The sequence below is a fragment of the Bos indicus x Bos taurus genome, chromosome 2 (assembly GCF_003369695.1).
Source record: "Bos indicus x Bos taurus breed Angus x Brahman F1 hybrid chromosome 2, Bos_hybrid_MaternalHap_v2.0, whole genome shotgun sequence".
In the NCBI taxonomy this organism is placed as follows: Eukaryota; Metazoa; Chordata; class Mammalia; order Artiodactyla; family Bovidae; genus Bos; species Bos indicus x Bos taurus.
Genome location: NC_040077.1, coordinates 121596341 through 121620050, shown reverse-complemented (window position 1 = coordinate 121620050; position 23710 = coordinate 121596341). Strand labels below are relative to the sequence as shown.

Sequence of the window (23710 nt, the reverse complement as noted above, 5' to 3'; positions counted from 1 at the left end):
GGGCCAGGGCGGCAGGGGCTCCTCTGCCTCCGTTTCCCAAGGAGGAGGTGCCAGGCTCTAGGGTGCCTGCTCAGAGCTGGGCAGAAAGACCGTAGCTGGCGGGGGTGGAGGGGGTGGGGTAGGGGGGTGGGAGGGGGAGGGCAGGGGTCAGGGCCAAACCCACATGTCCCCAGCCTCCTTGACAAAGGAGGGCAGAGAAAAAAGGCAGAGGGTCCCTGGCATCCGGGCACCAGTGTCAGCCTGCCCCCACCAGCAATAGTCGATGAGGGCACAGTGGGGGCAGCCTTGCCCTCCATGCCACCCTGCCCACTCTGCCTCATGAACACTGGGGTGGGAGAGGCAGGCAGGAGTGGGCATGGCTCTGGACAAGGCAGAGACATGGGCAGGGGGCCAAGACCTGTCCTAGGAAGAGTGGTCCAGGGTTGTTCACCCTGGCAGGGAGCGGGCACAGTGGCCTCTACAACCCCCGGGGGGGCAGAGCCAAGACTACAGAGAGGGCCTCATCACAGTCATGAGAGCTGCCACTGATTAACCACCAATGCTCTGCCAGGCCCTACACCGAATACTTTACATACATGAGTCACACTGTGGCCAAAACAACTCTAATAAAGAGGCATGGCGATTATTATCCCAATTTACAGATGAGAAAACTGGAGTGTGCCCAGCTGGGCAGAGGCAGAGCCAGAGCCAGGATGCAAACTCAACTTGGCTGCCTCTGAAGCCCAGGCTTTTGACTGTTAGTTCTGAGAGACTGGATCAGAGAAGCAGATGGCAGCCCAAGTGAGAGGGAGCTTTCTACTACATGGAGCTCCTGGAGATGGTCCCTGCCACCTCCACAGGCAGTGAGCTCCCTGACCCTGGAGGTGAGCAAGCCAGAGCTGGCCCTCACTGGTCAAGGGAGGGTTAGCTGCCTTTCTGGCCCTCAGTGGAAGGTTGGGCCTGAAACCCTTGTGAGTTCATTCATTCATTCTACTATTGCGTGGCTGGGATTTTAAGAATCACAGCTGCCAGGGGACATCTCAGCCTAATGATTCCCTACCTCCAAGCTTCTCTGTCCTCCAACTGATTGTGAGAGTCAATGCCTCTGAAATTCTAAGTCTCAGATTCTATGACAGATGATAAGACTCTCTGATTCACTCATTTGAACATTCTTAGCTTCTGATTGTCTTATTCTAAGATTCTATCATTCTAATTCTAAGGTTCTTTGGGCTCAAAAATTCTGAGAGCCGAAGATTCTATGAGCCTCTGTAGGTTGGGGGTGTAAGGAGGAGGGTGTGGCTGTGCCTGAATAAAATGTAAGCCGGGGGTGGGGGGCAGGGGCGGGGAGCAACGTGGCGGGGGCACAGGACTCCAGCATATTCTGGAAGGCACAGACATTCATTCCCTGTGCCCCCTTTGCTATCACCCTTGAGAGTGGGAGGAGTTGGCAGGGCGCTGGGCTGAATCCCTCCTCCCCCCCCAACCACGAGCACTGCCCCCCATTCTTTTGCCCCTGCCCACCCCCCTTTCCCACGGGGGCACAACTAACATGGCGTTCCTGGCCGAGGCTGAGCTGAGCAGGGGGCTGGGGACCGCTCCACACGCTGAGCAGGGGAGGAGCAGGCTGGCCCAGGGGCACCGCTCCGACCTCGGGGGCGGCACAGACATGGGAGAAGGGGGGAGACACACAGGAAATGGGAGGAGATGGGGCGGTGTGAGCCCCGAGTGGGGTGGGAGGGGGAGGGCGGATGAGAGAGAGAGAGGTGGGTTAGGGTGGGCGAGGGGCTGCAGCTGAGCACACCGGGTGCCCACCTTGCCTGCACCCTTGATGCCCCAAGGCCAGGGAGCCCCAGTCGCATTATCAAGCCCTGAGTCTCCAAGGGTGGCTGCGGCCCGCCCTGCCTACAGCACTGCCCATGAGGCCACGGCACAGAGAACCCCCCTCCCCTTACCCGGCCCTCTGCTTCTTGGACTTGTCTGAGATGCCATCGCGAGCCATGAGCTTGTTGAAGACGATGATTCCGATGAGCATATTCACCTGGGGGCCCGGTGGAGTGGGAGTGGGGGAAGACAGGATCACCAGATGCCCTCCTGGAAGGGACACCCCCAGGCGGAGGAGGCAGACCCCCTGGGGCCACACGCCCGTCCCAAGACACTGCAGGGGCACATACCAGGACAATTACAGCTGCTGGGCCCACGAAGGCATAAAGCAGGCCACCCTCCAGAGAGAGCCAGCAGCTGGGGAAGGGGGAAACAGGGGGTATCAGATACCCAGGGAGGCTTGCCACCACCCTCAAACACCATCCCTCAGGACTCCCTGAGCTGCCAGGTCACATCACACATGGGGCCAGGACCCAGACGGGGTGAGAGTGAGCCACTGGCTCTTGCAGAGCCTCGGTCACCCCTCTAACAAAGGCTCTGGGGCTACCGCGGGGGTCAAACAGGGCTGATCCCTGAGTAAACGGTTCTGAGATCATCCAATCCCGGCCTTTTATAGTCAGGGAAACCGAGGCTCAGACATGGGACAACTGGCCCGAAGGCCCACAGCAGGCATGGGCCAGGATCGCAGTCTAAGAAGTCTGGAACCCTATCAGGCCCACAGACCCCCGCTGCCCACCCCGGGAGGCCCACGTACTAGCTGGATGTACCGTATCCTTTGGTGCGGGTAAAGCCGACGGACACGGCCACCACCAGGGCAGGCAGACCTGGGGGAGTGGGGGAGCCAGAGTGAGACGGCCGCCCATCCTCGGGGTCCTTCATCCTCCCAGACCCCCAGCCCAGCTGACCCCTGTGCCCAGATAGCAGGGCCGGGGCCACGTCTGGCACCAAAGAGCAGACCAGGGGCCAAAGCTGAAGCTCTCCAGCTGCCCTCGCCCCGAGGCCCAGGGACAGGGTCCAGCACGGGCCCTGCTCACCCCAGCCCAGGCAGAGGAAGCGCTTGCGGACGAGGCGGGTGCGCATCCGCCCGATGACAGCCAGGTAGGACTGCCAGGCCTCGGTGAGCACCCAGCAGAAGGACGACAGGAAGAAGAAGTGCAGGAAGGCGGCGGTCATGGTACACACACCCTGCGGGGAGACCAAAGGCAGGGAGCGGCCCTGAGCAGCCGCCAGGGTGGGAGGCGCTGGGCTTCCCACGCCCGCTGCTGCTGGGCGCTGCCACGGTCGCCCACCTGAGCTCCACCCCCCACAGAGCCCTGCCAGGCACCCCCGTCTTCCTGCACCCACACACAGCACGACACGGGCTCAGTGACACGCACACGGTGCTCGGCATCCAGGGGCGGGCGGGCGAGCGGGCGGGCTGCCCACGCACAGACGGGGCTGCCAGGGAGGGGGACAAACAGGAGGGCCTGCGACGTCACGGCCAGGTGGGTCACATGTCTGGCACCAGCAGGGCTGGCGACAGGTAGAGAGGGCCGTGGGGGCACAAGGGGGGCAGCCAGCACAGATCAGACGTGGGCAAGGGGTGCAAGAGGCTTCACTTGGGCTCCTTCCTGCCGGCAGACACCCCCAACACACGTGCACACACTCGCTCAGCTCACCTCCACGTTCGCAGATGTACACAGACATCTCTCCCTGGAACACACACACCCCCCTCTCCAACGCCCGCATGGATGCTCACACACACCAGCTCCCACTCGCACTCTCTCACAACCCCCGCTTGAGAGTCTACACACATCCAGCACTTCAGTTTCATACACACGCACGTGCGTGCCATCCCCCCCTTCACCCCGCTCTCACACCCCGGCACCCCTGTGAGCCTGCACCTGCCTTGCTCAGCACCCGCGACTGGCCCACAAGGATGAGGATGTTGGATGCCAGGATGGACAGGCAGAAGTTCAGCAAGATGATGGAGCGTTCAGATTTTATGAACCTGGGGGTGGGGTGGGGGGTACACAGTGGGCACAGAAAAGCTAGCAACCTGGGGTGGCCGGACACCTCCTTCCCCACCCCTACCCCCCACCATCCCACCTACCTCCAGAAGGCGGCGTAGATGGCAAGCAGGGTGAGCAGTGCCATGCAGGACACAGCACAGCCGATCACAAGGGGGACCGAGGGGGCGCCCGCCAGCTCCAGGGTCTGGGGAAGAGGGGCAGACAGTCCGATGGGTCACGGGGGTGGGGAGCAGCTGCAGGGGTGCCCTCGCCCTCCCCCACTTCCTGTCTAGGACAGACTGGCACCTCCATCTGTGTCACGTGTACACACAGAGGGGGCTCACTGCTGCCTTCACACGCGCACAGAGCAGACCCAGTCACATACGTAGACGCGTATTTATGCTGTCACCCACTCTTCCGCTCACAACCAGATGCACACGTGTGTGTACATGTAGGCAAATCACCCACTGCCATGTGTCATCATTGTGGGCACCATCCCGGGGGCACAGACTTCCTTGTGCCCTCCCACAAATATACCTACTCAGATGCTATGTAGGATCACCCAGGTCCCCCCCCTGCCACCACCACAGATGGCCCCTGGCACCCAGGAATCTCTTCTCCTGTCCATCCTGGGCACTTCCCTCCCACTCACCAGGTCCTTGGGCGGCTGGGCCAGCACGGCGAAGGTGGACAGGCGCTGGCACTGGCAGCGGGTGTGGGCTGCCTGTGTCTCCAGCGTCTGGCAGCTCTCGGTATCCCAGTCCCCTGAGCTGGCGTCTCTTGGGTCCAGGGAGAGGGGGAATGAGTCCCAGCCTGGCTCGGCAGTCCCACCCCCAGTGCCAGCCACTGCCCAAGAAGAGGTGAGACCCAGGGCAAGGCCACGTCCAAGAGGCAGGCAGCCAGAGCCCCGGGGTCTGCCCTTGATCCCTTAGGCCAAGGATGGTGCCCAGGAACCCGCCCTCTGGCCTTCCAGGTGGGACACCCCCACCCGAGGGGAGTCCTGCGGCTGCAGCCTTCCCTGCACTGAGCCCTGGCCCAACTCACGCTCTGGAGTAGTCCCAGCTGGCACAATGGGGATCCGTGGTGCCCTGGGGAGCAGAGGAACTGAGTCCAGTGCGGGGTGAGGTGCTCACCACCCCAACCACCACCCATCCTGCAGGGCAGGGCCCCACTGGTCAGAGGTTCAGCCCACGGTCAAGGGGACACCACCTCCCCATCAGACAGGCCTGCCCTTCCTGCATTACCCCAGGGTCCCCTGCCCAGGTCCCTACTCACATTGATGATGTAGGAAAGCTCCACTGTGATGAGGGGCTCAGCTAGTGGCTGGGTGGGAGGCCTCACGGTCACTGTCATCACCCTGGATGTGACAGCCAGCGGGGGCCTGGGGGACAGACGCTGAGGTCAGCTCCTGCCAGCAGGTATCCACACCTAGCTGGGAACCTGGAGGGTGCTTTGGACCAAAGGCAGGAGGCTACCATGGGGCCAAGGCTAGAGGAAGGCCTAGGGTTCAGTGGGGCCTAGGACTTTGAGTGAGGTCTAGAACCCGGTCCCACACCCCCTGGACCCCTCTGCAGCCTCTGGGAGCTGCAATGGACATCTCTGAGAAGCACCTGTGTCCCCAGCCAGGAAAAAGGTCCAAGAGGCTGCGGGAGGTTCCGGACGGATCCCCTGTGGCCATCGCAGGCTCAGCCCTCCTTCCTTACCTGGGCCTGCCAGGATCTACAGCAGACCCATCCACGTCCCTCCTCCCAGGGACTCACCTGGGTGGTGGCAGGATGAGGCCCAGGGTGCGGTAGAGCACAGCACCAATCACAAAGTAGGAGGAGGAATCCTCGGGGTCTGCCGGCAGGAGGCGCTGGTGGGAGTGGCCGGGGCCAGGGGGCACGGTTCCGGGGCCTCTCCCTCTGCCCAGGCTGCCCGCTGCCCCAGATGCGGCCGGCTTCCCTGGGGAGGAGAGGCTGAGCACCTCCTTGGGTAGGAAGAGGCGGTCCTCTGAGTACCGCACCCAGTCCTTCATGCCCCGGCGGCCCCGCATGGGGAACGTGATGTCGCTGGAAACAGCGGAGACAGGCTCTCGCTGAATGCTGATCACTGCCATGGACCGAGAGAGATAAGAGACGGAGAGAACCGTCATGGGGAAGAGACAGACGTGGGGGAGACAGAGCAGGAAGGCAGATGGAGACATCAAGGTTGGTACAGACACAGAGGTGGGGCGGACACATAGAGAAACAACAAAGAAATGGGGGAATGGGAAGAAAATATGGAGAGACAAAAAAGGAGTTAAATGAGGGAGGACAGGACCGGAGAACAGGAGAGTAAAACAGGAAGAGCCCTCGGAAACCATCCCCTCCCCTATGGCATCCTGCATTTGGCCCCGTCCAGCAGCCCCTCCCCGGCCTGCCTCTTTGTACCCAGGTTATCTGTGACAATCAGAGAGCTCTGGAAGGCCTTGAGAGCATCGCCCACCAGGTGAATGAAGTCTTCCACCACCCGGAGCAGGTGCACAGAGCCTGGGGACACCTGGGGACAGAAAGGGTGTAAGGGGCCGAGGTGGGAGTGAGCCACGGGGGAAGAAGCCTGGTAGCCCAGCCCCTCACCTGCTGAGCGTCATCCCACTTGTCCTTGTTCTCTGCATCTACCATGAAGCTCACCACCTGGAAGAAGCGCTGGGGAGACAGCAGTGGGGGTCAGGAGGTCACCACCCCAGGGACAGTAGCTTCCCCGCCACAGCCACACCTGCCACACCCCCTGCAGACTCAGCTACAGGGGCTTGGCCTCCCCCACTTCCAAAAGAGGGCTTCTGAACCTTCAGCCCCCCTTCCTCTTGACAGAGCAGTGATACCTGCACGTCATCAGCCGAGGGCACGTAGGTGGCTCTCTTGAAGGTGTCGGTGACGTTCCTCAGAATGTCCACGGAGAAGAGCAGGTCCCCGCTGTAGTAAGTGCGCCGGGCCAGGAGCTCCTGCAGGCTGCGCACCACCTGAGACATGCCCTCGCCCGCCAGCATGCGCTGCCCCTTGGCCAGGTGCTCCCGAAGCTGCAGGTGACAGGGGACCACTGTAACAGAAGCGTCAAGAGCCGGGACCAGCCCCTGGCCCGTCCCGCTCCAGTTCAGCCACCATGCGCATCCAGAGGGAGAAGGTCAGATAGAGATGCTCAAAGGAACTGCGGGGAGAGAGAATCTAAGGAAGAGACGTACAGAGAGAGAGTATCCCTAGAGACACTTAAAAAAAGACTGAAATAGAAGCAGCAAGAGAAGGAAGGAGCTCAGATGCACATATAAAAGATGATAAACACAGTCCAGGGACCTCCCCAGTGGAAAGGAGTCCACCCATGCTGAAGTGCGCTGTGCTCTCTCCCTTCTTAAACGCAGGTTCCAAGCACAAACACAATACCAGTTCCAGTCAGACAAGTACACACAGGCCATGTTCGCGAACACCATTTTTACCCCATGGGGAGCCCTGGGTTGGCACTGGGGACATAAAAATAATTTCAACTTTGTTCCTGTCCTCAAGGAGCTCACAGACTCACAGGACACAGACACTGTGATGAGCACGCAACACCTAATGAGGGAGAAGCTCAGGGGGGCTGTAGGTGCAGACACATAGGCACTAGGGCTAAGGGAAGAGAGTCCGGTATTGAGGGATGAATAGGAGTTTGCCAGACAAGGACAGGCAGAGCTGGGCAGAAGTGGGCACGCATCTATAGCCCAAGGCACATGGGCATGAGCAAGAATCAAGCTCCCTCCACCTCCCACCAGAGCCTGGGATAGACCCTATGTCGCCCCAGCCCAGCAGGGTGCACTCACTGACAGATACAGGTAGCGGTACTCGTGGGAGATGCAGCGGGCAAAGCTGGGCAGCCCCCAGTAGGCCACACCCTGGGCACTGAGCAGACAGCGGCGGCTGGCAGACCCTGCAGGGGGACAGGACAGAGGGCTGGATGTGAGGGCTCAGCTCTCACCCACTTCATTCCACACCTCAGGATGGAGGCTCACAGAGGCCGGAGGCTTGGAAGGGAAAAGCAGGGATGGTGGATGTCAGCGGAGGGGGAGTGGGGGGCCTGCAGGGAGAGCCACCTGCCCCTGACCTGAGGCATTGGGGGGGCACTTGTTGTAGATGATCTCGCCAGCAGCCGCCTTCTTCCATGTCATCAGCATCACGTACTCGTCCCTGCACATCTCATGGAAGGCTGTGGGTACAGCGGCAGGGCTCAGCCAGGCCCAGGCACTTTCCCCCCAAGCCCCAGGGTCCGGTGGGCAATACCTGGACACCTCTTCTCGCTGCAGGGCTTCACCTCCTCGCCAGTGCCCTCGCAGGGGTAGCCCTGAGCGCCTGTGGCCTGGCACATGCGGAAACGGCGCTGCCAGCCTGTGTCACATGTCTTGGAACACAGGCTCCACGCATTCCATGGCCCCCACTTGCCATCTGTGGCTGCAGAGACGGGGGGCGTGAGTGGCCCCAGGTGCCCCCTGGTCCAGGGCCGCCACCTGCTGCCTCTGCACTGCACACTCACCCGGGCACTCAAGGTTGCCGCACTCCCGGGTGTCAGTGAGGGCCCCGGCACACGTGGCCCAGGCTGGGCCTGCCACGCTGCACTTCCGGCTGCGCTGCTGGGTCCCGTTGGCACAAGACGTGGAACATGGGCCCCAGGGACCCCATTCTAGCCACTGGCCTTCCACTGCATGGGGAGACACAAGCAGGGGGGGCTGTTGAGCAAGCGGTGTGGGGATGGGTTGGGATAAAGCCCTGCAGGGAGATGGCATTCAGATTTGAACGAGGCCAGACCCACTGGAGAGGGGTGGATGAAGGGGGGCTAGAGGGAGCTGGTGGGGCCTGGGCCTGGGCCTGCCTGCCACCAGCTCCAGGAACACAGGACCCTCTCCACTCGGCACTGAGGCACGCACACTCTCTTCTGGCTAGGGAAATGGGCCCTGGGCCACCTTCTGATCTTTGCCCACATATAAGCCCAGCTTTGGGTCCTCTCAGAGTCCAGCTGGCCATGAGCTCCAAACTGCTGTGAACAACAAGGCGTAGCTCAGGGGAAGGGGCACAGGCAAGCAGCCCCCTTGGATGGGGGTCTCTGGGTGCCAACTCCAAGTACGTGCTGGGCCAGGTCACTTTCCACACTGGCAGGTAGACTTTGCCAGTCTCCCCATGCTTGGTCAAAGTTCCTGGGGTCCCCCAGGGGCAGGGTACTGGACCTGACTTCCTCCCCTTTCCCGACCCCCCACCCTGGCTGGGCAATGCCCGCCTGGAAGCCCACGGGTGCTACTGACCCGGGCAGGCGGCCATACTGCAGAGCTTAGTCTGCAGCTCGGGACCCTCGCAGGCCTTGCCGCCGTGCTGGGGGGGCACGCAGGTCCGCATCCGGCTCCGGGACCCCCGCCCGCAGCTGCGGGAGCACAGGCTCCAGGACCCCCACTCCTCCCACACGCCGTGCACTGCAAGGAAGCATGTGGCCGGTGGCTGGGCGGCACCTTGGCCCCGCCCACTGCCATCCGCCCACCAATCAGGAGCTCCGGCGGCTCTGCCCCGGCTCCTCATTGGCTCTGTCCTGGGCCTCAGGACACTGCCCTTGGAGGGTGATTGTAGAAGACACAGACTTCTAGTCCCAACTCACACAGGCCACACTGCCTGTGGACACCCGACCTGGGAGACTAGAATCAACCCAGGAGGGGAGCCAGGGGGCACAGGAAAGCCCAGGAAAGGGCTCAAGATCTACCCCGCCTTACCCCATCCCTACCCCTCCCCACCCCAGACCCAGAGCGAGAATCCAACAAGGCTGGCAGGGGCAAGAGAATGCCCCTCCCGATCCCAAGCACGTGGACACACAAATAGACATGACCCTCCACATGGACACTGACACAAAGAGCTCACATCAGAACACAGCTTTGCCCCAGCCCTTTGCAAGCTCCTGCACACCCCCAGTTGCCAACACCCCTTTCCCCCGGGTAGCCCTACTCTAAGTTCCCAGCCAAGAGTCCATCTGGCCTAGGCACCACTTCACTCCCTCAGGCACAAGGGGCAGGACCCGCTAAAGCCGCCAGGCCCCTCAGGCGCATGCGCATTCCCAACAACTCCATGCTGAACCAAGGAAGGCTTCAGGGTCTAGAGGGGACTCCCTGGGGAGTAGGACAGGCAGTCAGAGGAGGGAGGGGATGGTCAGAGAAAGTTTCTTTTTCTTTTTATTTTTTAAAGTGGCATTTCTCCCAGATCTTGAAGGACAGGCTGAATTTTAATAGCCCAGGGGGAGGTGGAGGGGATAGGACGAGAATAAGCCAGTGCAGGGAGGTGGGAAAAGTGCAAGAGGTGCCAGTGTGGCCAGAGCACAGGGAACAGGGAGGACAGTAAGGGGAACAAGACACGCCTTGATTACCAGGATGCAGGTATCAGGGGAGTGACGTGCCCAGAACCAAGCCCGCTACTGCAGGCCCTGGTCTGATTCATCTGTGTCCCCAATGCCCTGGGTGGGGGCTGGGCACGGATGGTGGTGGGCTGGCAGGGGCAGACAGTCAACTTTGCTGAATGAAAGGAGGAGGCAACCAACCATCTTTGGAAGATGAACTTGCCCAAGTCCCAGGCAGGACCTGACCCTGCAGGCAGACCAGGCGGGGAGGATGGGCATACCTGGGCAGGTGGCTGAATTGTTGCAGGGCCGGGTCTCCCGCAGGGGCCCGCTGCACAGGGTCCCATAGGGGGAGGACACGCAGGAGCGGGTCCGCACCTGCAGGCCCTGCCCACACGTCAGGGAACACACGCTCCACGGGGACCACTCCTCAGCTGCCGGGTCGCCTACGAGAGAGGGACAGCGTCGGCGGCAGGGGGTATCTCCCAAGCACTGTCTCCTAGGAATCCTCTTACTCTGACCCCGGAGCGACAGGCTCTTCAAGAGGCGACCCCGCCCTGCCCCAACAGGCGTCACATGGCAGACAGACACGACTTGAGCGCCAGGACACAGACACAGACGGGCACACACCAAGCAGACATGCCACCAGACGCCACACAGTCGGGCCCCCGCCACAGAGGAAGGGAGGCGGGCCCGAGTTACCTGTCTGTGCCATGTACAGCCCAGGCTCATCTGCAGACCTTGGCCACTGGGTTTTCACCTTCGGTTCCTCTTCCGGCTCCTCACCTGGAACACGGAGGTGGTGGCAGGGGCTCAGCAGAGGCCAGCTCCGTCCTGCCAGAGTGGCACAGAGCGGGTCTGCTTGCCCTCAGCTGGAGGGTCTGGCACCAGCTGCAGGCGACGCTGAGAGAGCATCACGTCCTGCCCCCTGCCCCCCCACCACCACCATTTTACAGATAAGGAAGCTGAGGCTCAGAAGGTCACACCGGGTTCACGCATAGCCTCACAACCATCTGCCTCTTGCCTCAGCCAGACTAGGGGAGACTGCAGGGGAGTGGCCGCTCATATTAATGAGCTCTGGGAGGCTTCTCTGCCAAGTGCTGTCCTTACCTATCTCCTTAAACCCTCCTCGCCTGGGATGTAGCGACCATCGCCGCAGTTTAAAGATGAGAAAACTGAGGACCGGAGAGAAGGGAAGTGTCTCATCCAAGATGACACAGCTTGGTAAGCTGGAAGTCCAGCCTCTTGCCCCTGACCCGAAGGCGGACAAACAGCCAAGGTGAGCAGCCATGACCACCCCTCAGTCCTGCCTGTGGGACATGATTCCTGCCAAGTCAGGGGCTGGGCCTGGGGCCCAAGCAGCACTGGACTGTGACCTGGAGACACAGGTCAGAATGCTGCTCCTCCAAGACCTAAGGGCCTAGGGCAGGTGCCTCCATCCAGCAGACCCGACGCCCCACCGCTCTGTGGCCAGAGAGCAGCGGGCGCTCTGGGGTCTGCGGCTGCTCTCCGGCCCCGCCTCACTGGGCTCTGGGTTGCCCTGATTTATGTGTCTGGTCTAGGCCTGGGAAGCACCGCCAACCCTGGAGGAGAGGCTGGGAGCTCCCTTTCTCCAAAGCCAGGCCCTCCTGCTCAGACATGAGCTCATCAGGCCCCCTCCCTCAGGCTGGGTAGCGGGCATGCGGCAGACATGAATACAGGGGAGAAAGACCCAGCCCATGTAGAGGCTGCTGGGGCAGGTGGGACCCAAACATAATTCTGGGACAGGGCTCAGCCCACGCCGTCCCCAAACTAGAAGGTACTCCTCTCCCCCACCCCCAGGCCCTCTCCTATTTCTGAACACCAGGTCAGCACAGCACAGGCACTCCATGTTGGAAGGAATTCACGAAGTTTGTATACTCTTCCTGCCCTCTGCCGCCAAGCCTAAGAGAAAGCTCTTCCTGACCAGGTATGAAAGTGGCCACTCTGAGCAAACCTGCAGGTCCAAGGAGCCCTCAGCTGCCACTCAGCCCAGCCTCTGGTCTCATCCACTCCTGGACCCTTCCCTCCGATTCAGCCACCAGGCCTAGCAACTGATCTTCCTCATCCTTCAAACTTCTCCACCATCTCAGAAACCTGTGGGCCCTCTGTCCCCAGGACAGCTTCAGAGTCAGGCAACTCTGGTCCTACCTTGGGTGTGGACACTGACCAGCTGCATGACCTTGGGCAAGTGTCTTTGGCTCTCTGATCTTGTTTTTTGACTTCTGGAGAACAATATTCAGTATACCCCCTACCTCGAGGGCTGAATTGAGGACTTCCCGACCGGAGGCCATGAAGCCCTCAGCACCCTGCTTGGATGTGGAGAATCCTCAGAAGGCACTACTATCTGGCTTATTTTCACCATCTCCCCTCACCAACCGCTCAGGCCCCTGGGCCTCCTCCCTTTGAACAGCATCTGCCATCCCTCCTGGCCTCGCTTTGGGTCCTGTCTCTGTCGAGGCCACCGTGAAGATGCTGGAGCCATGTCTGGCAAGTTCTTGAATCCCCTCATCCAGCCCTTCCACCACACCCGCTCAGCCATTCCCAGGCCCTGGAGCCTGTGACAAACCACCTTCTCCACGCCCACCCCCAGGCTGCTGAAGAAATCCACAGTTGTGCCAACTGGCACCACGACAGATTCAGGGCCGCACATCCACTGGGCATGCGGGGCTCCCTGCCTCCCCTGTCCCCCACCTCGGCAGCTGTGCCAGACCTCGACCTCTCTCCTCAAGCCCACCTCTGCCTACTCCCTCTCTGCAACAAGCTGCTTTATGAGAAACTGCAGAAACTTTGACATGGAAGCCCCCCAACCAACACACGCACATCCTGACTTCTTACCATCCCCCTCCAACTCCCAACTTTCCTGCAGTCCTTGTCCTCTCAGAGGCCAGCCCCCCATCCCCGTGCTGCCTCTCATTCCTCCCGCCTGCCTTCTCTCTCATCAGCATCTCGTCAGCATTCTCCTCGTGGCAGCCAGGGAGCAGATCTATGCCCCTTCCGTTCTGAGGGCAGCCCTCCTTTGACCCTCCAGCCTTCTCTGGCTACTGCCCTCCGCTTCTTATCACCATCAGTGAGTGATCTGCAACTGGCACTCCAGTTTCTCACCTGCCACGCGCATCCTGCCTCAAATGTCACCTTAAATCTGCTGCAATCTGACTTTGGACCACATCCTTCTGCTGAAACTGTTCTTGACAGAGTCATCAGCACCCTCCTTGTTGCTAAATCCTATGGACACTTTGCAGGCCTCATCTCACGTGACTCCTCGGCAACATTTGGCCCCGCAGACTCTCCAGCTGTGAAACACTCCCTCCCCGACTCATCCGGCTTTCTCCTCACCCTGCCCTGCCTCCTTGACCGGGTTGGTCTTCCTGCTGCTTCCCACATCAGGAGTCCATACTTTGTCCTGTTTCCCTGCTCCCCCAGGCTTCAATAACCCCCTCAAGATGGCTGCTCCCACATCACTGTCTCCCCGAAGACAGAGTGAAGCCTTCTGTGCGTCACTCCTGTATAGCTTCCTGCCTCCTGAACAGGTCCCCTGACGGGGGGCCCCCAAACTCAATATGTCCAAAATAAGATCATCATGTCCTCTCAAACCTGTTTGTTTCCCATCTTCTTCAACTGGAAAACTCCTACTTGACCTTCAAAACCCAGCTCAAATGACCTCCTGTTTTTGAAGTCATATTCCTCGCTCCCCTAGCAGAGTTGGCTGCCCCATCTTATACATGAGCTGTCATCACAGATGATTCCATCTGTTAACTGAATTTCCCCCGACCCATGAGTCCTTTGAAGGAAGGCTGGGTGAGCCATCTCCCTGACCACCAGTGAACATGAGCACAGAATCCAGCCCAGAGAAACAGCAGTAAACACCAATGGACACACTGCTCCTAGATCCTCCCACCCCATGGGGGTCATTGGAAATGGTCATTTGTAATCTTGAGTATCAGCTCTGCCCTGCAGCCCACCACCAAGACCACCCCCCAGCCTGACATCCATTTGTTAATAATTATTCTGGAAATGCCATTTGACCAGTTGTGAACCCAGCTGAGAGTCCTCTCATCCATCTTGAGTATCAACTCTGCCCTGCAGCCCACCACCAAGACCACCCCCAAGCCTGACATCCATTTGTTAATAAATATTCTGGAAATGCCATTTGACCGGTTGTGAACCCAGCTGAGAGTCCTCTCATCCAGCTTATTTTTAGCGCCTTGGCCATTACTGTTGCGCATGGCACCCCTCTCATCCCTGACCTGGCATCCACTAAGCCCATCAAATGTAGCCACGTGATAGACCAGCCTGCCTTACTTGTCAGGGGCTCACACTGCTTCCTGTGGCGCCTGCGTCCTCTACTAACCACTTACCGCCCATTTGCTGGCCAGCTTCACCATATAACCAGAGGTGGTGTCGGTGGTTCTAGAATCCACCCCATTTGAAAATCAGAACATGTCCCAGGTCCAGCTCTTGAGCCCCTCTTCTAGCCTCCTGGGTTGGGCCAGAGAGGGTAAGTGACAAGCCTAAGGCCACAGAGCGGGGCCTGCACTGACTGCCCTCCCCTCCCCATCCTACCGCAGCCCCCTCTGAAGAAAGCCAGTTCTCCCTGCCAGGAAAGAAGGCAGATAAGACCAGGGGTGTCAGCCACTGAGACACACGTTTATTATACATATGCCACGTGCAGGTCCCAGCTGGCTCCGGGCCCAGGGTAGGGCAGGGTGTGAGAGGACCCGGGGCCAAGAGGACACAGAGCAGTCCAGGGAGGGGTGTGAGCACCCCCAAACTGTGAGTGCCATGAGCTGACTGGACCAGGGGCTAGGGTGCCTCGCCCTACAACTGATCAGCTTTCCCACCCGACTGCCACCTGGGACCCGCCTCCCAGCTCAATCCTGAACAATCTCTTCACTGTCCTGTTTGGTTTTGAATAACTCGCAGTAGGTAATTCCCCCACTACTGCTATGTGCCAGTCACTGTGCTCTGCACCAGCTCATTTAATCCTCATTAGGGCGGGTTTGCCCATTTTACTAATGAGATACTAATGAGGCTCCAAGGTCTCATTCTGCAGAGGCCCGTGTGGGATTCGAACTCTGGCCTGCCTCATCCCACGGCCACGTTCCACTGAAATGGGCTGGCTCTGACAAAATACAGCTCAACTCAGGCCTCCCCAGAGACACCTTTCCTAATTCCCATGGGACCCCATTCACTCCCTCACCCCACCACTGCCTCCGTTCTCGTTTTTCCTACACCTCTTCCTAATCATTCCTTTGCTCATCGACCCATCCGTCCCCCAGGCGAGCCTGAGTCTCCTCCGTTCAGTTCAGTTCAGTTGCTGAGTCGTGTTCAACTCTTTGTGACCCCATGGACTGCAGCACACCAGGCCTCCCTGTCCATCACCAACTCCTGGAGCTTGCTCAAACTCATGTCCATTGAGTTGGTGATGCCATCCAACCATCTCATCCTCTGTCATCACTTTCTCCTTCTGCCTTCAATCTTTCCCAGCATCAGGGTCTTTTCCAATGAGTCAGTTCTTGGCATCAGGTGGCCAAAGTATTGGAGTTTCAGCTTCAGCATCAGTCTTTCCAATGAATATTCAGGACTGATCCCCTTTAGGATGGCCTGATTGGATCTCCTCGCAGTCCAAGGGACTCTCAAGAGTCTTCTCCAACACCACAGATCAAAAGCATCAATTCTGAGTCTCCTCTGTGGCCTCCAAAGCAGTCCTCTGGAAGCCCAGCCACACACTCCCCTGCTGAGGAAACTTCAGTGCCTCGCACTGCTACAGCCACCACAAACCTCTGAGCCTGGCATGCTCTGCCCTGCTGACCTGTCAGGGCCTGCTTTCCCCTCCCTCCAGGGAGCCAAACTCACTGTGAGGCCAAGTGGGCCAGTGGGAAGGACACAGATTTGGGAGCCAGACAGATGCAGGTCTGATTCCCAAGCATGCCTAGTCTTGCTGTGTGCCCTTGGGCAAGTCGCCTCACTTCTCTGAATTTCCAACTGAACATAGAGATGACACTTCCTAATTCATTGTGAGAATTAAATGATGAGAGGTATGGGCCACCTGGAGCATAATAAGCTCTTAATGAAAAGGAGCTGCCACCCCCTTCTTGGTATCCCTTGAACATGCAAATGTGTTCCTCCCTCCACTCATCTGTTAATGGTGTTCCTACCTCTCGGAATGCCCTTCCTCTACCTCAATCTGTCAAAAGTTTCTAGATTCCAAATGCCACCTCCTCCAGGAAGCCTCCCTAGACTGACTACACAGAGGTTTGGGCGTGTAGGTCCCTTCTCCCCAGCTGTATCTGTGAGTATCCTGGGCTCCTCTCTCTCCTGGGCCCTAATGGAGGATCTCAATCTCCCTCAACCTTCTTGCACAAATGGCCCAGCTCTGAACTGCCAGACACAGGACAGGCATCCAGCAAGCACCAGATATTCCTGAGGGCTCCTCAACCCCAGCCACACAGGGCCACTCTAGTTTCACCCCAAGTACTGGCAGGCGGGGTAAGCACAGGTGCTCTGCCATCTGAGAAGGACTACACACACCTGCTGCTCCATGCTCCACAGACCCTGCCCCCCAAACTACACAGTGCAGCCCCCTCAGCCTCCTTTGTCATGAACGTGTTAAAAATAACCACGATAATCATCTCTTCCACAGGGAGACAGCAGTGTAATCTACAAAGCAGTCCTCCCTTCCCAGGGCTCTCTACATCCTCCCTGAGACTGGCCTTAGAGCCCCAAGAAGGCACCAACTGACCCCCTGAAACACAGTTCTGTCATGCCCCTCCATGGCTCCCCATCTCAGCAGTGTATCAGGATCTGGGGTTGGGGGGTGTGGGGGAAAGGCCAGGTCAGAGGATGGTGGCTCTTATAAATTCCAGGCTTTACCTCTGCAGTACAATGCAACTGGGTACATACACCCCACCAGAATCCCAGTTCCCCCTCCAACGACTTCCTCCCCAGGCTGTTGGCCTACCTGCCCAGCCTCCCGACAGAGCTAGCTGGGTCTCCGCCACATCCCCCACGTGGCCAGGAGCTCCCCGAGAGCAGGGACTACGTCTGACTCATCCCTCTTCCCCCACGCTGCCTAACTTCTCGCTTCCTTAAGGCCCTCCACCAACAGGATGAGGTCCCAGTGTTTGGGGGCAGCAGTCAGAGCCTCGGCCCCCATCTCCCACCACTGGGGCTACCATCTAGTAAGGGCTGGTCTACTATAGCCCCCGGTCCCCTGTATGTTCACACACCATGCCCCAGCAAGGGCAGCTTCCTTTACCTTGAAAGCCCTTCCCCTTGCACGGGGCAATGACTTGGGGAGGCGCATAAACGTGCCACGAAATAACACTGGGCCCCTTTCCAGGCCTCCTTCCTGCAGAGTGATGATTTGCCAATCTGCTGGGGAGAGTCCAGTTTGGGCCTGCCGCCCTGATGGAAGTGACCGTACCCCTCCCCCCATTTATAACCTCGAAAATGTCCTGGTTTAGATGATAAATTATATGACCCATGTCACTTTTAATCCTTCCAAATGTATGAGAAAGAAGGTATCTGTGCACTCTGAGACATTACCACCATCCCCAGTATCTGATGGTTTCTTTTTCTAACAAATCAAGAGAAAGGATGAGTGTCAAGCTAGAATCTCTTATTTTCTTTGGTTATCTCCTATTTCAGATAAGTGATACTTCTTTTCCACTTTTACTATATTAAATTTAAAAAGCCATTTGATTTAAAGAAAAAAATTCACAGGCCAGTGAATTCCTATTCACTCCTCAAAACCCAACTCAGAATCACCTTCTTTAGACAGCCCTCCCACCCCTTTGTGGTTTAATTCTCCCTCTTCCTCCTCCCTTGACATCCAGCACCTATATTTATACCTATTGCACTAAGTTCTGACAACACACGCCTATTTATCAGGGGTTTACCATGCGCCAGGCACTGTGCTAAGCATTAACCCACATTCTCTTGCTTAATCCCCTGGTAGCTCAGACAGTAAAGTGTCTGCCTACAATGTGGGAGACCCGGGTTCAATCCCTGGGTCGGGAAGATTCCCTGGAGAAGAAAATGGCAACCTACTCCAGTATCCTTGCCTGGAAAATCCCATGGACGGAGGAGCCTGGTAGGCTGTAGTCAGTCCGTGGGGTCGCAAAGAGTCGGACACGACTGAGCGACTTCACTTCACTTTCACTCTTTAAAATAGCGCCACTCTCCCCAGTTTATAGGTGATGATACAGGGATGGGGAAACATGCCCGTGATCACACAGCTAGTCAGTGGTGGTGTCAGGGGTTGAACCTAAGGCTTGGCAACGTCAGCCGGTGGCCTGGACCACCACTGAACTAGTGGTCACTCTCCCCCACCAGAGGGCAGGTGTGTCCAGTCTACCTTGGATCTCATTCACTCAGAGCCACTCCAAGGCCTGGCACAAACTCCATACTGATGAAGACTCAAAGATGTGTGTGATGGATGGGCTGGGGCTCAGTCCCCTCTGAGATGTCTGGGGCGGGGGTGGGGGGCCTGAGTCCCACTCCCCATCCTACGAGGGAGCACACAGATTTCTAGCAGCAGAGATCTGGCTGGAAGGATTTTCCAGGAAATGTACCACGTGTGCTAGGCCTCCTCCCTACCCTCTCTGAGAGAGGCCCTGACTCCTCCATGTCTGCACCCCAAAAGGCAGATAGGGCCCCTCTTCCTGACACTAGACCAGGTTTGTCAAAGGAAGACAGCAGAGCCTGACTGTGGAGAAGAAAGCCAATCTAGGACTGGGTTAGGCAGGTGAGGGGCAGCTTCCTGGAGGAGACAGGGCTTGAGCTGTGCTTGGAAGGATGGGGCAAAGGATAACCCAGGGTAAAGGGCATTCCAGGTGAGGGAAACAGCCCAAGCAAAGGCAGAGAAGCCAGAAAGCAGAGGGTTCCAGGGCCAGTAGGAGCCTGGGTTGAAAGGGTGAGAGAACTAGAGAGAAAGCGGGTGGCAGCTGGATCAGGGGTGGGGCTGGAATGCCAGGCTGAGGAGCCTAGGCCATAACCGGGGCTGAATCAGGGAAGGGACACACACAGAGAACTGGGGGTCCTGAGGCTCCAGTGGGGCATGCCTTGTCCAAGTCACCCAGCAGCAGTGGCAGAGCAGGATCTGAACCCATTCTTGCCCACCCCAGGCCCAACACTCAGGGGACTTCAGGCTCACCTGGTGGTCGTGCCTCTGGAATGGAGCCCGGATGATAGGAACGGTCTGCCCGTAGCACCCGGCCAAGGGTGGGACAGTGCCCTTGGAGGGAGGCAGGGAGTGTGGCACAGGAGGGAAGGGGGTGCAAGGACACTTCCTCTCAGATGTCTCCTGGAGCAGCCACACCTCAAGTTGAGGATCAGTGGGCAGGAACTGCAGGTTGATACCCGGCTCCCGGAAGCTGGGCTCTGCAGCAGGTACCACCTCTACCTACTGTCTTCCAGCCCTGGCCTCAGCCAGCCTCCGTGCCCGTCCTCCGCGGAGCTCCTTCCTGCCTGCCTTCCCTTTCTTCCTCTCCCCCCCCACCCAACAGATTGCGGCAGCAAGATGGCACAAATTTATGGCTCAACTCACCAAAAATAACAAGAGATCTATCAAAGGCAGTTTGCGTGAAATTAACAGGCGTCTGTACCCTCTTGTCAAATGCACTCGGTTCTGAGGCGGGCCCAGCCATGCCACTCCCAGCCTCATCACTCTCCCAGTACCAACCCAGCTCCACCCTGCTCGGCCTTGCGTTGAAGCTACCCGGGAGGCCCCAGAGAAAATGAGCACTGCTTGCCTTACCCCGGTGCCTGGCAGAGGGGCTGGGACGGGGATCTCACGCTTTCTGTTCACCACCATCCCACCGATCTTGTCCTCAAGCCAGCAGTCCTGTGTGTGCCAGCCAGATCTCCTGCAGCTGGTCCAAGTGCTCTCCTGGCCCAGTGGGGAGGAGGTGAGGGGAAGCACAGAGGGGAAGCCAAGGGTTTGGCCGAGGTGATGCCGCCACTGGGCACAGAGTGCTCCGGGTCCTGATGTTGCCACGGGGCAACTCAGATGCCCCCCGCCCCATGGAACAAACTGAATCAAGTGCCCATCATCTCTTGACCCAGAGAGGGTAAGCCCAAGGGAAGAGGTGGTGAAGAGGAACAATATCTTGCCTACCAAGGGAGAGGAAGGGGCTGTGCCAGCCCAGCTCTGGGCACCAGTGTGCCCTGTGAGTCCACTTAGAGCCGATGCCACATCACCACCCCTCCCCCATACAACTCCTTACGAGAGCCCTGCCTGCAGACCATCCCATGGAGCAGCCTGGCAACACGCCAAGCAGAGCAAGGGGCATGAGCTGGAAGCCCAGGGTTGCCTACTCAGAGAAGATACCAGGCTTCATGCCCAGAGACAACCAGCATCCAATCTCCACCCATCCTCAGTCCCAGAGGACCCTGAAGAGGCTCAGAGAATGGTGGGAACAATGGTGCCCTTCCCGTCACCGGCCCCCTCTGACCCCTAAAGACAGCCCAGCTACCAACCAACTCCTGCTTCCGGCTTCAGCCAAGCCCAGCTGGCTGCTTCTGGCTCTGTGCTCCACATGGCAGCCTGCCCGGATGGTGCCTGCCCAGGAGGGCAGAGCCTCTCTCCATCCACTGCGGACCACTGGGCCTATGGACCACAGGGAAAGCCAGACGAAAGAACCTGCCCTCTGCCGAGTACAATGAGGGAGCCCCCACATAGTGACAGGCAGTGGCGGCCAGGCAGGAGGAGCCATAAACCTCCTGATATACGCCTGGCGCTCTCCGCTGATGTTCGACAAAGAAGCGAAATTCAATTTCTTCCTGCAGGCACTAAATCCCAAGCCAGCCTCCAGGGCCCGTAGCCTGCCCACGGACTGGCTGTCACTCCGATGGCTTCATCGACCGCTGTGAGAGGCCAAGGTGGCCTAGGGGAGAGGCCAGAGCAAGGCCACTGGGCATTTGCCATGGATGGGCATGATGCCAGAAGTCTCACGGGGGAGACTGAGAAGTGGCTCCCCCAGAGCCCTGGGAGAGGCCATTGTCATGATAAACCGTCTCTAATTAAACCAGGGCTATCTCCCATTTTACAGCCAAAAACACTGATGTAAGTAAAACAGTATCTACTCAATGTAACAAAGACGGCTCCCAACTTCCGGGCTCTGTCTCCAAAGCAGGTACTGAACAGTCCTACTCCAGTGCTCCCAGCAGCCCTCACACAAGACCCCTTGTTTCCCTGTCAATGCTCTCAGCCTGATCCAGAAGGTCCCTTCTGACTTCAGTCTATGCATGAAGCCTCCTGATGGTTGGCCAGCACGTGTTACCCCAAATGGGGAAACTGAGGCCCAGAAAGGGGTGGGGGTGGGGGAACTCCCTGTTAGTACCAGAGCTAGGAACCACATCCCAAATCTGCCTCCCTCCCATCCCCATGTCCTGAGCCCCTGGCCAGTCCCTGACCCATTCAGCAGACACATAGGACCCAGCTGAGGGTTTCGGGGCCTTGAAGCTGCAGGAAGGAGGGTCGGCAGAAGGTGGCCATGGCTGCGGGAGCTGGGGTGGGAGGGGCAGCAGGCAGGACTCAAGGGCTCGGAGAGCTTTTGCCCACTCAGCAGGAAGCTCCAGCAGCTGGCGGCCTTGGTCCCAGAAGACGTGGGCCCAGAGGGGAAAGACAGAGGATGTTGGGAGCTGAGCCAGGTCAGCCCTCCAAGGCAGCCTCAAAGAAGCTAGGCCTCTTCACATTCTTCTGCTCCTTCCTCTGCCCTGACCCTGGGGCCACAAGCAAAACTCACTGACCCGTGTGGGCAGGAAGACGTCCCTGCACCCTGCCTACTCCAGCCTCCAGGCAACCTTGTCGGCTTGCAGTGCCAAGGCCTGCTGCGGTCATTCCCAGCTTTGAGCCTTTGTACACGCTCCTCTCTCTGCCTGGAATGCCCTCACCACTGCTTTGGCTTGGCTTGTTTCCGCTTGTCCTTTTGATCTCTGCTCCTGTATCACTTCCTTCAGGAAGCCTTCCCTGACTGCCCAGCTAGGGTCTCCCCTCCCTGGGTTTGTCATGCTCCTTTGCTTGATCTGTGCCCCCATTCATCCACCCAGAATGCAAACTCTTCCAGAGGGAGGTCTGACCCCCACCCCACTCCACTTTGGTGACTCCCACACTTGGATACGGCAGAACCCAGAGGGGACACTGGTGAACAACCACATGCACACCCCAGGATCTGCTGAGACGGGCATCATCAGTCCTCCAGACACCCCTGCCCCACCTGGGCCCTGCTCACACTCACCATATCTCATCTCCGTGGTGAACAGATCATTGCTGCTCCCCGAGTGCAAATCAGCCTCGGCAGGTGGGGCGGGGCCCCCGGGCACCAGGGCATTGGACAGGGTGTGGGCAGCAGGCGGACCAGGAGGCGTGGTGGTGGCCGCGGGGCCGGCCCCCGCCTCACCGGGGCAGCTGCAGCCCGGCTGGGCGAAGCCACAGGCCCTGCCGGCCGCGCGGCTGCACTCCTCACTCCAGCGGCAGAGGACCCCGCAGGTGAACTGGCTGGAGTTGTTGTTGTTGATGAGCAAGACCTCGACGAAGCGGAAGGCCAGGGCCGCGGGCGCCAGCAGGCGCGGGGCCTCGGAGGGCTCGGCCGACAGGCACAGCTGCACGAAGTTCTTGTCGAAGTGCAGGAAGGTGAAGGGGCCAGAGCCACCACAGAGCTCCAACCCCGCGGCTTCCTCCTCCTCCTTCTCCTCCTCCTCGGGCCGCCCCAGCTCCGACCCCGCCTGGGCCTCTGCCTCCTCGGGGCTGGGCCGCAGGCAGGTGAAGTTGACCAGGTAGTGGTCCAGCGGCAGCAGGCGAGGGGCGAAGTGGGTACACACCTGCTCCTGGCGGTTGAAGCGCAGGTAGAGGGAGTACTTGGTAGGGTCTGGGTTCTCCAAGGTCCAGGAGCAGCCCGAGGCGATGGTAGGAAAGAGGTCCTGCAGTGAGAAGGCCCCGTAAAGCACGCCTGAGGCCAGGGCGGAGCAGGCGCTGGGGGCGGGGTCGAAGGCGGCGGCCAGGCGCAGGGACAGAATCACAGATAGTAAGAGGGGACAGGCTGGGGTCATCCTATGTCCCTTGCCCTGTGGAGAGAGACAGTGGTCAGTGGCCCCGAGCACAGCCAGCATGGGCTCTGACTCCCCTGTGGCCCGCTGCAGGTTGTAGCCTCGTGGCGAAGACTAGGTTCTTTTAAGTCACCCAGGTCCACCTGTGTGATCTTAAGCCAACAGACTTGACCTCTCTGAGCCCCAGTTCCCTGACTTCTTAAACAGAGGCATGCAGGAGAGGGTCTGGAATCTCATACGTCCCTAAGAAACATTAGTTGTGACTATGACTATACCGTTCCTCCACCAGTCCCATCCACCACCAGCATCTCAGCTGATGTTTAGATCCAGCCCCAGCCCTAGCCCCACCACCCAGCTTGTATTATTCTCCAGCACGGCGCTGCTCAGAGTCGCAACGTGTCGTGATCGGCTGTGAGGCGTGTCACACACAATCCCGCAGTAAT

At 59.0% G+C, this 23710-nt stretch overlaps 1 protein-coding gene across 8 annotated transcripts in view; it reads right to left on the bottom strand.

The window, feature by feature from the left end:
* Window positions 1–23710, bottom strand: part of ADGRB2 (adhesion G protein-coupled receptor B2) — a 36850-nt gene that overhangs the window by 6582 nt on the left and 6558 nt on the right. For 3 of the 8 annotated variants that reach the window (XR_003506747.1, XM_027517562.1, XM_027517553.1), the window contains exons 2-23: window positions 22460–23285; window positions 10902–10985; window positions 10481–10645; window positions 9130–9294; window positions 8367–8531; window positions 8117–8284; window positions 7941–8042; window positions 7660–7766; window positions 6694–6888; window positions 6449–6517; window positions 6263–6371; window positions 5612–5942; window positions 5127–5232; window positions 4896–4939; window positions 4504–4630; window positions 3953–4056; window positions 3748–3850; window positions 2895–3045; window positions 2615–2684; window positions 2151–2217; window positions 1932–2017; window positions 1529–1627 (exon numbers count right to left, since the gene is read on the bottom strand). Coding sequence is in view for 7 of the 8 variants with exons in the window: in XM_027517562.1 (XP_027373363.1) it covers window positions 1529–1627; window positions 1932–2017; window positions 2151–2217; window positions 2615–2684; window positions 2895–3045; window positions 3748–3850; window positions 3953–4056; window positions 4504–4630; window positions 4896–4939; window positions 5127–5232; window positions 5612–5942; window positions 6263–6371; window positions 6449–6517; window positions 6694–6888; window positions 7660–7766; window positions 7941–8042; window positions 8117–8284; window positions 8367–8531; window positions 9130–9294; window positions 10481–10645; window positions 10902–10985; window positions 22460–23270 (3428 nt within the window). In the remaining variant the exon portion in view is untranslated. Of the gene's footprint in view, window positions 1–1528; window positions 1628–1931; window positions 2018–2150; window positions 2218–2614; window positions 2685–2894; window positions 3046–3747; window positions 3851–3952; window positions 4057–4503; window positions 4631–4895; window positions 4940–5126; window positions 5233–5611; window positions 5943–6262; window positions 6372–6448; window positions 6518–6693; window positions 6889–7659; window positions 7767–7940; window positions 8043–8116; window positions 8285–8366; window positions 8532–9129; window positions 9295–10480; window positions 10646–10901; window positions 10986–22459; window positions 23286–23710 lie in introns of those variants that run through there. The other 5 variants (XM_027517569.1, XM_027517600.1, XM_027517585.1 and 2 more) reach the window with 4 other exon arrangements.